Source organism: Ylistrum balloti, unplaced genomic scaffold, assembly GCF_031769215.1.
Source record: "Ylistrum balloti isolate Yb309-2 unplaced genomic scaffold, AGI_CSIRO_Ybal_v1 Utg370714, whole genome shotgun sequence".
Lineage (NCBI taxonomy): Eukaryota > Metazoa > Mollusca > Bivalvia > Pectinida > Pectinidae > Ylistrum > Ylistrum balloti.
In genome coordinates this window covers 522,852-535,988 of record NW_026782426.1, presented here as the reverse complement: position 1 = coordinate 535,988, position 13,137 = coordinate 522,852, and the positions used below count along the sequence as shown (strand labels likewise).

General features: G+C 35.3%; 1 protein-coding gene across 1 annotated transcript; it reads left to right on the top strand.

Annotated features, from left to right (window-relative positions):
• The first annotated feature begins 2,351 nt into the window (after window positions 1–2,351).
• Window positions 2,352–12,640, top strand: LOC132557742 (uncharacterized). Its single transcript, XM_060222262.1, has 8 exons — window positions 2,352–2,484; window positions 3,870–6,074; window positions 6,494–6,587; window positions 7,393–7,507; window positions 8,192–8,281; window positions 8,573–8,711; window positions 9,035–9,156; window positions 9,369–12,640. The coding sequence occupies exons 1-8, from the start codon at window positions 2,388–2,390 to the stop codon at window positions 9,630–9,632; spliced, it is 3,126 nt and encodes a 1,041-aa protein (XP_060078245.1). The 5' UTR covers window positions 2,352–2,387; the 3' UTR covers window positions 9,633–12,640.
• Window positions 12,641–13,137: the final 497 nt, after the last annotated feature.

Sequence of the window (13,137 nt, the reverse complement as noted above, 5' to 3'; positions counted from 1 at the left end):
AGAAATGTTCAGTAGAGTTCTGTGTATGTCCGTTAGAAATGTTCAGTAGAGTTCTGTGTATGTCCGTTAGGAATGTTCTGTATATGATCTGTAAGAAATGTTCTGTATATGACCTGTAAGAAATGTTCTGTTTTCACCTGTAAGAAATGTTCTGTTTTGACCTGTAAGAAATGTTCTGTATATGACCTGTAAGAAATGTTCTGTTTTCACCTGTAAGAAATGTTCTGTATATGACCTGTAAGAAATGTTCTGTATATGACCTGTAAGAAATGTTCTGTTTTCACCTGTAAGAAATGTTCTGTATATGACCTGCAAGAAATGTTCTGTTATGACCTGTAAGAAATGTTCTGTATATGACCTGTAAGAAATGTTCTGTTTTTACCTGTAAGAAATGTTCTCTATATGACCTGTAAGAAATGTTCTGTTTTTACCTGTAAGAAATGTTCTGTTTTCACCTGTAAGAAACGTTCTGTATATGACCTGTAAGAAACGTTCTGTATATGACCTGTAAGAAATGTTCTGTTTTGACCTGTAAGAAATGTTCTGTATATGACCTGTAAGAAATGTTCTGTTTTGACCTGTAAGAAATGTTCTGTATATGACCTGTAAGAAATGTTCTGTTTTTACCTGTAAGAAATGTTCTGTTTTCACCCGTAAGAAATGTTCTGTTTTCACCTGTAAGAAACGTTCTGTATATGACCTGTAAGAAATGTTCTGTTTTGACCTGTAAGAAACGTTCTGTATATGACCTGTAAGAAACGTTTTGTATATGACCTGTAAGAAATGTTCTGTTTTCACCTGTAAGAAATGTTCTGTTTTCACCTGTAATAAACGTTCTGTGTATAGCCGTCAGAAATGTAAACTGTTATCAAAATGGAAACTTGGAATCAAATGAAAATTTTCTTCAACATGATCTTTTTGATATACTATTTTGCTGGCTTTAATAAAATTATGGACAAATCTTAAATACACCTTGATGTGTTTATCTATGTTAAGATCCACGGTATTCTGGAATTTCCCACGTGATATATACATATAGCTTCTGAATCTTTGTCTTAAAATATTTCTTACGTTTGTTAAAAGAAGGCAAACCAAATATTCTTCAATCCGTCTTCACTAGGATTATTAATGCGTCTTTTAGGAAGATCCTCTGGTGAGCTGAATTTATTTTCTATATACAGGAGAGTTTTTTTTTGTTCCACCAATGTTTGAAGAAGATGTGTCTTTTCCCCTCTTCTTTCTATTTAATTTCAGTCTTACGTATTCTCCAAATAATTTTCGTTTTAAATTAGTTTCATGTTGTCTCAGTTCTATTGAACACCAGAATTTATTACTCAAATTTCGTTCACCCTGAATTTTTATAATTTATCTTTATAGGAACGCCCCTAATACGTTTCATCCTCATATAATCTAGTGGTCTACATTTCACAAACATATACACGTCCCAATCTGGACGTCCTGCGTGCACACAGATATCGTTGTCAATTTAAAAATAGCTTGGCAAATGAATAAATAGATAGATAAAAACATCTCACACTTATAAATATGTATAAAATAACACCTTTATATACTTAATGCATATAAAACCATAATTCATTGAGCTGGTCTATAAAAATATCCACGTAAGATTAAATATTCCGGTTGCCATTTGATTACCTTAACGATATATTGATTATATGAAATGATATTTGAATCTTTTTGATACTTTAAACATATGTTTTTGTAGAGTAGTACGTAGGCGTGTCGATAACCTTCAATATTTATACAATTAAAAAAGATAATACCTGGTTATCAAAAAATTATATCGGGAAGTATAATTGAGCAGACAGCTAAATTTCTGGAAAAGGAAATGTAATCAATAGGCTGTGGTATGCACCGACCGAAACGAAAATATTTTCTTTTCCGCGTATGAAATTTGGTCATTTTCTATATTGAGACTGAAAAAAACTTGACCCGGCGTTTCGGGTTTTTCCCATATATTTTGATTAAAAATGTTTTGTTTCTGATGTTACACATCTATTTATTATGTTTATGTGACACATTTATTTATGTTGTTTTTCAGTCTCGGCTATCATAACTTTTTCAGTGGTATATGAAGGCAGAAAGATTGACAAAATTTAAGTGTCCTTGATTCCCCGTTGGAGCCTCACGTTTATTTATAGCACCAGAGGAAGTACAAACAGTTTTATAAATTATGCGATTTTGGTTGGACAACGTCATTTATGAATGTCAATTAGGGGATTTCCCTTGTGACGAGTTTTTCCACGTGACCCAGAACTGAACCAATCGTTTACTATATCCGGGTGTCATTTTTACAGGTTAACAAGACGGAGGAAGACATACAGTTTATTTCTCTATCTTGAACAAATTCTAATATCCTAACGAAGATGACTGGTGTCAAAGATGAAGCTAAAGATTCTTGTATTGAAGAGAAACAAGACGGGGGAAAAATGGTTGCCAATAATCCATCTAAATGTGAGAATGGTAAGTACACGACATGGATCGCCGCGGGCGAAATTGTCGATCGTCGCGAAGACGCGACAGCACTTCTCTTTCAGTGGTGCACGCATGCTATCAAAATATAGTCAGTATGACTTGATTTTAATACCTCATGCATTTTAATCATTGTTAAAAAAACAAAAACGACCAGCCAAATGTCATTTATTGTCAATAAACTCAACGTACGGTATCGATACTGTTAGTAAAATAAATATGTCACGTCACTATGCTAATTTTTTGTTGTCGCTGAAAACGTCATGTGTTATTCACGGCAAGAGACATATTGGCAATAACTGTACAATGCTGTTGTTAATTTACACCATCAAACGTTATACATTTCTGATCTGAAGTGAAAGTTAATTGTCTTTGATTTATGTTTACATATCTTATATACGAGCACGTACAGGTAGATGTTTAAATTATGCAAATACAGCCGTGATAGTACGTTAAATTAATGACATGTTGACAGCCTTTGAATTCTGAGATTAAATTTCGACTCATTAGTCATGGAAATTAAATGTAAATCTCTGTGTATTATTCAGCCTAATAATATATTCTCTCACCTAATTACATGAAGTAATGTAATTTTAAAATAAAAAATTAGCAAACATACAGTATTAACTGTGTATGAAAATAGATTAATCAAACGAGTAGAACGTTTTTTTAATTTGTGACTTTCTCTCTTTGTCTGTGATTACTGTTATATGAAGAATGGACTTCAATACTTCACCACTGTAAATTATGTGAGTCACCTCAGACTTGAGTGCCTGGCTTGAGAGTTAGAGGTCACCTGTTCACGCTCCATTCGAAACAGAACATTTTTTCTATAACATAAAGAGCAGGCTTCTGTTCAGCAGGCTGTTTTATTGGGATGCGATTTTTATCACATAACTACATTGTTATCAATTTTCTAATGTCATTCCTTACATACATTTTTGTAATTTTATCTGTAACATGACCCAACGAAGCTATGATTTGGTGAAGATTCAAAGTTTTCCCTTCTTGATATTGAAACTTTGACAGCAACAACTCATATGAATTGTTATATCATGCAAAGAATGAGGATATACAGCATAGTGTGAGGATATGGCCAGTTAAGACTTTGGATCAATCTGATTTACTTAGTAGATGTTTTCACAAACATTTGTAAAGAGATCTATAGGTATGTGATAAACAGAACCTTACATTTGTTTCCATTCGATGTAAGTTAGACTCATCAATGGTTCGGTATACTGGAAAATTGGCTGCATAAATTTCATATGAAATTAAAACTTGTGTATTAAGATTTCCTTTACCGATGATATTTTTCTTAAATCTTGATATGCTGGCTCAGAGAACTTACCACAAATTTGAATTTTGTTTGTTTCCAGATGGGGTTGTTGACAACCTTGCAAACAATTTGTCTGCACTGACAATAAAAAGAGAACCTGTTGAAGACAATGAACTTCATGAAAGTCTGACAAATTTAGAGAGCCCTTCAAAGGGAGATAAGCCATCTCCAGATTATGAGGTAAAAAAAGAAGAAGTGAAGAGGGAAATTGCTACAGAACAGGCCCAGGAAAACAGTGCCTTCTTACGGCGAGGACCAACTCATGGCCATGCAACAACAAACAGCATCCAACACATCGGCTACAACAAAGGTTATGGTACAGCAAATGCACAAACCTTCAAAGACAAAAAGCGAGGACGGGAGGAGGATGGGAGTGATCCACCATTACGATATATGAGACCAGAAGATCAGGTTGAGTACAGTTCTCTGACAAAAGACAAGAGTTCACTTGGAATGATGCTTGTAAAATCACCGACTACAGACTTAAGAGAAATGAACTTTCCTTCTTTAAATCAGGATGACATACTGGATTTGGCAGACCAAGCGTACAGTCCTTACCCATCTAACAATGGTGGACAGTACAACGTGTCTTCTCAATCTCACGCCTTTAACCAGGGACTCTTCTCACAGAATGTCTACCAACAGACAGCACTGAGCCAGAAAGTGAATGGCAATGTTTGTATGGTTAATAATCAACAGTCAAGACCGAACAACATTGATCAGATGTATGGCAGACGTGAACCATACACAAGCGAATCGGAATCAGAGTCGGCAAAGAGTCCATATTCTGATCAGTTGTATTCACCCGATAGTTCAAGTGTCAAGTCTATAAATTCTCCACCACCATCGAACATGTCAAATGACAGTGGAATCATTGGTGATTTGACAGTGAACAGTCCCCCAGGCAACGCTTCACCTGCTTATGACCAAGCCCAACATAGCAACTACAGTACCACATGGGAAGAACAGTCACACCAGAACTCACCAAGTCAGGTCTCCAACCAGTCTATGGCATCACCGCCCCACATTGGTGGCTCCCAGGGAATGCCACAGGCGGCATCTCCCATGATGTCTTCAGTGTCTTCATGCTTGGCTGCTAATACCATAATGTCACAACAAAATAGAACACAAACCATGGTGTCCTCTAATCAAACACCAATGCCCTTAGGTGTACCAAACTTGGTCCCTACACAGTCCAGCTCTGGAGCTCCTCTAATGACATCACAACAATTCGCTAGCCATCCGTCAATGGTTCCTACCACCTCACAACCAGGAGCCCCTATGATGATTTCACAGGTCCCAAGACAAATAAATATTCCCCATGCTGGAGTGTCCCAACCCAACAATGTGTCTACTCAGATCACTCAACAGCCTGTAACCATGGCACCAATGATGTCATCAGTAGCATCAATTGGACAGCCCAATGTCCAATACATACCCCAACAAATAACAACTTCCCATGGTACCCAACTACTGAATGAACAGATTGATGAGAAGGAGCTAAACTTTGTCATGGAAGTACTTGTTGATGACATGAAGAAATCTAATGAAGAAAACAATATGAAAAACCAGGCATGCAATAAAGGGATGGCTGTACCACCAGCATTGGCTGCTTCAGTACCACAGAACGTTGTCACTAGTCCACCACCCCAGTCTATACCACAGAACAGAAACCTTGCATGCACCAACAAACCACTTCAAAACATACAGCCTGGACCAGCTCAAAACATACAGTGTGGACCAACTCAAAACATACAATCTGGACCAACCCAAAACATACAGTCTGGACCAGCTCAAAACATACAGCCTGGACCTACTGTTGTGACCACTGTACAGAATCAGAATCGTATTCCTGTCAACTTGGTACAAAACAATATGATTCCAATTACAACGCCAATGCCTATGCCAGTGACGAATGCCATGACAACCCCAGTCTTGCCACAACAGCCTGTCTCCCAAGCCCAGATGGTATTAATGCCTCCTGGTAACCAGACCACAGCCAACGGATTACAGACTACGGGGAATGTTGTTCAGCAACCAATGATCATCATTGTAAGCAACCAAAACATGAACCAGCCAGCTCGAAGTAAAGCACAAAAACCACCATTGAAGAAGATTCTTCCAAAACCTGGAACATCCTTACCAGACAGTTCAAAGCCAGCGAACGCTGCCCCTGTAATGACAAGGAATCTCAATGAGACTGGAACTAGACCTGTTGTCCCTAAGCCTGGACTAAACCAGCAAAGTAAGTCACCTTGTCTTATACCATTTGATTTACATTGTTGTTGCCTCATAAGTTAAATTTTTCCTTGATTGAGGCAATTATAATACAAAATCATTTCATGGACTTTCTCCCTTTATATTAAAAAGACTTCGGTATTTCTTCATAATTCAGAGGAGACTAATATGATTTTTCTCTTACTCAGACTGTGTTTTAATCATTGAATTTAATCATTTAAATTTAATTTGTTATTTCCTTTGAATAACATTTGCTATGAAGGTATACTTCTGTGAGCATGATTTAAAGATTTTGGAGGAGAAGGATAGAGGAAGACAGACGGTTACAGAATAATTTGGTAGGCATATAAAATGGATCCTAATAAAACTATTGATTGTTATGTAGATATGCCTGTAGCATAGTGTAAAGTCTTTTTCCTTTTATAGCTATTTACAGACAGAACTTGCTGAATATGGCACGAAGAACTGTGGCAGATATTTCCAGGGATAGACTTCGATTCCAGGACGACGAGGGAGATACGTAAGTTAATCATCACTATTTTATTACATAGGGGGTTTGGATCAGGGATGATATGTGCTATACAGGGCCTCTCAGGGGATCTGGATCAGAGATGATATGTGTTATACAGGGCCTCTCTGGGGGTCTGGATCAGGGATGATATGTGTTATACAGAGCCTCTCTGGGGGTCTGGACCAGGGATGATATGTGTTGTACAGAGCCTCTCTGGTGGTCTGGACCAGGGATGATATGTGTTATACAGAGCCTCTCTGGGGGTCTGGACCAGGGATGATATGTGTTGTACAGAGCCTCTCTGGGGGTCTGGACCAGGGATGATATGTGTTATACAGAGCCTCTCTGGGGGTCTGGACCAGAGACGATATGTGTTATACAGAGCCTCTCTGGGGGTCTGGATCAGGGATGATATGTGTTATACAGGGCCTCTCTAGAGGTCTGGATCAGGGATGATATGTGCTATACAGGGCCTCTCTGGGGGTCTGGACCAGAGACGATATGTGTTATACATAGTCTCTCATTTGGTCTGGACCAGCAACGATATGTGTTATACAGAGTCTTTCTTGGGGGTCTTGATCAGGGATGATATGTGTTACATAGTGTGTAGTTATAATGATTCTGCATAACGGTTTGCATTTTATGAGATTAAATTTACTTTTAAATGTACATATTTCATTGTATTATCAATTTTTTTAACTTCTAAATCGTTAGAAATAAAATTTCAGCATGCTTTAATAAGTAAATGAGTATTACGTGTGTATGAGTCCCTTTGACAAGAACTCTGATTGATGAGCTGTGTGTTATCATACAGGTACCTTCATGTTGCTGTGTGTAAGACTGATGCCAGTATGGTCCAGGCTCTGATCGAACGACTCTGCAGAGAGAAACTTGAGGTTATGATTGATATTGCTAACTGCAAGAGACAGGTGAGTAATCTGAAAGAAAAAGGAGGAACATTTTCCTACTGAACATTAACCTTAAATCTGATCCCTCCAGATTTTATAAAATGTCCAGGAATGGAGGATTGGTGAGGGAGAGGGGGTGTGTCAAATAGAGTCCCAGGGCATCCTGTTCCAAATGGTGTAAAATCATCATATCTTGAGAACCTCTCCATTAATGTTAAGGTTATCAAAATTAATTCTCCTGTAAGGGACAGAAACTCTCCTAAAGGTTTACATATCGGTCTAAATTTACCTTAGAAATATCACACTAAGTGGTATAATGGGGAATTTTCCCAACATTCTCCTAATTTCCATATCTTGTTTGTAAGTTATCAGTTCTTCATCCAGTTTTGAGAAAAACAAGAATCTTGTAAGCATTTAGATAGAATGTATTTTAATTGTGCTTGATATTCATTGATATTAGATAATTGTAAATAATTGTTTTATTTCGGAACTGGAGATTTAGGATAAGACATGTCAACAGAAAAAAAAAGTATTTCATTTTAAGTGTATCAATTCATTTTTGAAAATGTATCAGACACTTTATGTATTTTTGTTTCTTAATTATTCAAAGAAATTTCCATTTTCCTACTTTCACTTTGATAATAGTCAACAAGTGTTTGTGACTATATTTGGTATGGTTACTTTACTTTCTGTTTCTACATTTAGACACCACTGTATCTCGCTGTGGTAGCCAATCAGCCGAGGATGGTTAACAGTCTGATTGCCCGAAATGCCAACCCATGCTCAATGGCTCAGGTAGAGGCTACTTTCACTTTCACTTTCAGAATTTAATAAAAATACATTTCTGTGTGAAAGTTTTTCTTACATGTTCATCTTTTGGATTATTTGCATGTATTTTCCAATTATTTGCTGTTAATTTCCAACCCCCCCCCCCCCCCCAAAAAAAAAAAAAAAAGAAGCAAAACCAAGGACTCTTAAAAAGTTTTAATGTATATTTCTAATCCTGAAAAAAATTTAAACTCTTGAACTTGTTGTAATTAATTTGTCATTTACCTGTAATTACTTTAAATTCCTCATGTCACACAGGTGTGTTCAGGCGATGGCAAATCTAGAGAGGTGAAAACGCCCTTGCATGTGGCTTCATCCAACGGACATTCTTATTTGTCTACTCTTCAGGAACTTCTCCGATCTCCAGCCATCAATCTCAATATTGTTAATTCAGAAGGTATGTGAAGTTTGGATGTTTCAAGACTTTTATTTGTTGACTTCAGTGGAATTCAACCCGTGTTTGGTTGGATCTACCCCATACTGCTGCTGTAATAACACTTTCTGAAGAGAAAAAATAATTTCAAACAAAAATTGATTTTTTTTTATGATACATGTACATCATTTACTGATGAAGGTTTTTTTTAATTTTTTTTTGTAATTTTGTTTACAATCATTACCCTTTATTGTTCAAATTGTATCTGTGATACAATTTTTTTTCTTATTAAGTTATTTTGATATTTTTCCAATTTTTTAGAAAAAATTATGATTTGTTTTCTCTAGGTCACACAGCTCTCCATTGTGCCATCCTTGCTCACAGGCGTCAGAATAAGAACGGCCAGTTCATTGATAGTATACCCATCATAGAGACCTTGCTGAAAGCTGGAGCCGACCCTACATCACAGGTACAGTCAAGTTTGGGTGCATTATCATTTCAATTTTGTACTGAAATTCAATTTTTTTCTAATATGAATACTATTACAAAGACAAATTCCTAATGTTTTCCTGGCCTGAAATTCAAGAAGTTATTTTCTGTAAATTGTTCAAACACATAGATATCTTTAACCATATGTGATGTGAAACAGAATACGTTACCATATCAACTGACATTTTTCAGGACAAGAAAAATGGCAAAACACCTCTGATGTATGCAATAGAGAAACGGGACACTCCTTTAGTTGAGAGGATGCTTAGTATGTTTGAGCCCGGAGAAAAGCTTCGTAACCTTATAAAGTTTCAAACATTGGACGGCAGTACTTGCATCAAGATTGCTGAGGGACTCAAATTTGAATTCCAGCCTGAAAACTGGCAACGACTTTTAAACACACTCAATGCTGCTCTCAATGGGGATCCGCCCCGGATGATAAATGGAGTAATGTGAAAATTAAGTCGTGTCTCGTGTATCCGCAGGGATAGATTGTACATTAGGGTTATCTCCCTTGTGTTATAATGGGCAGTATTGACACAAAAAAGTGAAGATTGCTGTTTTCCTCAGTATAACATCTCTGTCGAGCATAACTCCCACATGCAATTGTGAATCAGGCTTGAGCTAGTCCAACCATCATGGCCTCTCTTCAATACGTTTGTTTATCCGAGATTGTGGGTGTACCAAAACCTTGGTAAAAAAATCAGTGTTTAGCAACATGTCCACCCTCACAAATTTGTTCTGTACAAAAGTTCAGACAGAAACATAAATGACACCAGATCAGTTTTGATCTCTTTTAAGTACATTGTAGATATTAAGTGCAATGAGACTCAAATTTTGTAACTTGTCACGTCAGAAGTTTGATTAATATAGTGTGTCCAGCTTGTCTTGATTATGTATCTAAATCTAACAAAATGTTTTAATTTTTTATTCCCCTGTCAATAAGTCATTGCAAATTTTTTTTATGTAACTTCTTATTAAAATTTTGACTTTCTTTGCCAAACTTTTCTGAATGGAAAAGTTTCACCAATTCTCTCTTGCACTCACCATTTTGTTTCTTTTTGAATTTGAGTAGGTGTTTAAGACTCATGCTAATTTTTTCATAGATGAAGGGGTGAGGGCATACACATTTTTTACAAATATTTCTAGTGTTAATGTTTAAGGCTATTATTAAGTGATCTATATATAGTTGGTATATTATAGAATGTTTCAATTTGTTGATGTGGAATTTTTTCAAGTTTGAAATAAATTGATGATCAATTACATCTGATTGAGAAGACTTAAAGTCTACTCCAAATTTCTCTAGTGAATTGAAAGTTTTTCAAACTCACAAGAATTACTGTAATATGACATCTTGATATTTGTAGAGAAATACTTTATATCACAATTAAGTGTTAGATAAGAATTGTTTAATTTGATTATATGTAAAGAACTGTTTCTCATAAAGTAATTGCATGTTAATTTGTCAGGTACTGGTATTTTGACCTGTTTAGAATTCATATGAAGTTGGGTTTAGATGGATTCTTGTGAATAAGGATTGATAGTTTTGCAATGGAAATGAGCAGTTAGTTTGAGATGAAACCTTTGATAGATAATAAAGTGCTATGATCTGTAATTATCTATAAATGGATGTCTAAGGGTTGTACCATCATAAGACAGGAAGACTTAAGGGTGTATGCTACCATACTGTGACATGGAGACTTGAGGATGTATGCTACCATACTGTGACATGAAGACTTAAGGGTGTATGCTACCATACTGTGACATGGAGACTTAAGGGTGTATATTTACAGGTTAGCAATGTAGGACCCATGGGTCTGTGATTTCAAGTGCTGTATTTTAAGTCATTGTCTTAATTTTATATTTCTGTGCCATATGTACTTTTATATTAAAATCTTAGATTTTATGTGAATTTTATTTACATGTTGCTTAGAAAATGGAAAATCATTAATCTGTAGAATGATGATATACATAGTAAATTTGAGATTTTTGATATTTCTAGAAATATGTAAAATGAAAATAACATAGTAAGGGATCAGTAACATATACATTTCATATTTGAAACTTTTCTGCTGCTTTAAAAAGTTGGTCACATTGTTGCTATCCTAACTCATTTGTAATAAAAACAACAAAAAAGGATTGGTTTTGTCACTATGGTGATGAGACATATGGTCATGGCGACAGCATTGTACCATTTCATTTGATTGTTGCAATTGTTGTCTTTATTGTTTCTTCAGACTGAACCTGAAAATATCTATAAAGAAAAAATCAACGTCTAGAAATCAGTATTATGTTTATATATTTATTTTGATGACAGGAATAGAAGTGTTGTTTATATAGGTAGATACTGGTAAATCTATAAATATCTACGAGATATATATTACTGTACATTGAATACAATAATAAAGATGTTTATTTATAGTTATGTTGTTTAAATATTTATTGATTTGTTGTAGACTTAAGATGTGTACTATTTACTTTGTTGTGGGTATGATAAGAACAACAAATAATACGAAAAAACAAAAACAAAATCAAAATTGATATAGAAGAAAATGTTTGTTTTAATACGAGCCATGAGATCTTATGAAAAATATAGTTACTTTTAATATTTAAAAACTGCTCCTGTTTGTTGTACATTGGTCTGTTGAAAAGGACATTGCTTTGAATAAGGAACCAATGGTATCCAATTTTCACCTTAGAAGAGTGTTTTCAGTGTTTAAATGAGAGAAATGTTTTATTAGAATTTCTCCAGTATCTGAAGTAGGGGAACAAACTATTGTAATTAATGCCTAGCTGGTCTAGAGTGTTTAATTTCATCAGATAAACTATATAATTTTGTTTTTCATGCCTATTATATATTTCTATTTCAATATCAGATATTTTTATTGTAGATATATTTCTATCTAAAAAATTCTATTACAATAATGAAAGCCTGAAAGTTTCTATTAAGTGCCTTTTAAGCTCTCTAAACATTTTTTTACTTGTTTGTGTTTGTATAAGGAATTGATGTGATTGACAAGATATATACAGTAAAAATCTTATAGACCCCTGTTGATACTGTCCATTTTGTTACTATGATATGTGCATTAACCCCTGAACGTGCTTTTGTTATTTCTAACTTGGTCATGTGACACACTTAAACTTTGATGAATAACTTAATCGTAACCAGTTACATAGACTAAAACTTTGTCGGTTTCCATCAGGTTGACTTAAGTGTATATTCAGAGATTGAGACAATTGATGCATTAAATTTTGTTTATTTGGACCATACATTTTGTAATAATTAATTCTTACGTTATTTGAAAATCACCTGTAACACAACTGTTTCTCTGATCTGTTCTGTATTGTGGTACAAAATCTTTTGTTTAGTAAGTATTTTCATATTGATGTTTTTAATGTAAAATGGCAGCAGATTTCTATGTAAATACACTAGCTGTATAAATAAAGCAAATGTTGAATTTTTACATATTTTGTTCTCAGTTTTTAGCTCTTCTGACCGAAGGGTCTGATGACCTATTGCGATCGCCTTTTGTCCGGCGGCGTCTGGCGTCCGTCGTCCATTGTAAACATTTTCAACTTCTTCTCAAGTTCTACATGTCTCATTGAGCTATAACTTACCTGAAATGATCATGACATGATCTTGACCAAAGTTTGTTAATTTCGGGTTGGTCCGAAATCCAACATGGCCGCCATCTTGAAAACACATTTTCGACTTCTTCTCAAGTTCAAAGTTTGAAATCTTGTATTTTATGTCAGATGACCGTTAAGGCCCATTGGCCTCTTGTTTAGTCCACTGTTCTAACATGATGGATTATTCATGAATTTTCTGCTCACCTGAATTGATCTTCTGATGTATCGTGGTATCTGTGGGTCAGTCAAGTTTTCTTTAAATGACTTCTGCTCGAAAAGAAGCGGTTGGTAACCGGTCATGACTGGCTGTTAGGTTTGTGGGATGAAGCCC

What these genes read in the sequence shown, in the direction of transcription:
- LOC132557742 (XM_060222262.1), top strand. Translation starts at nt 2,388, where the DNA reads ATGACTGGTGTCAAAGATGAAGCTAAAGATTCTTGTATTGAAGAGAAA. An exon ending in TCCATCTAAATGTGAGAATG is followed by an intron (nt 2,485 to 3,869) that starts GTAAGTACACGA and finishes GTTTGTTTCCAG; the next exon opens with ATGGGGTTGTTGACAACCTT. An exon ending in CAATATTGTTAATTCAGAAG is followed by an intron (nt 8,712 to 9,034) that starts GTATGTGAAGTT and finishes TGTTTTCTCTAG; the next exon opens with GTCACACAGCTCTCCATTGT.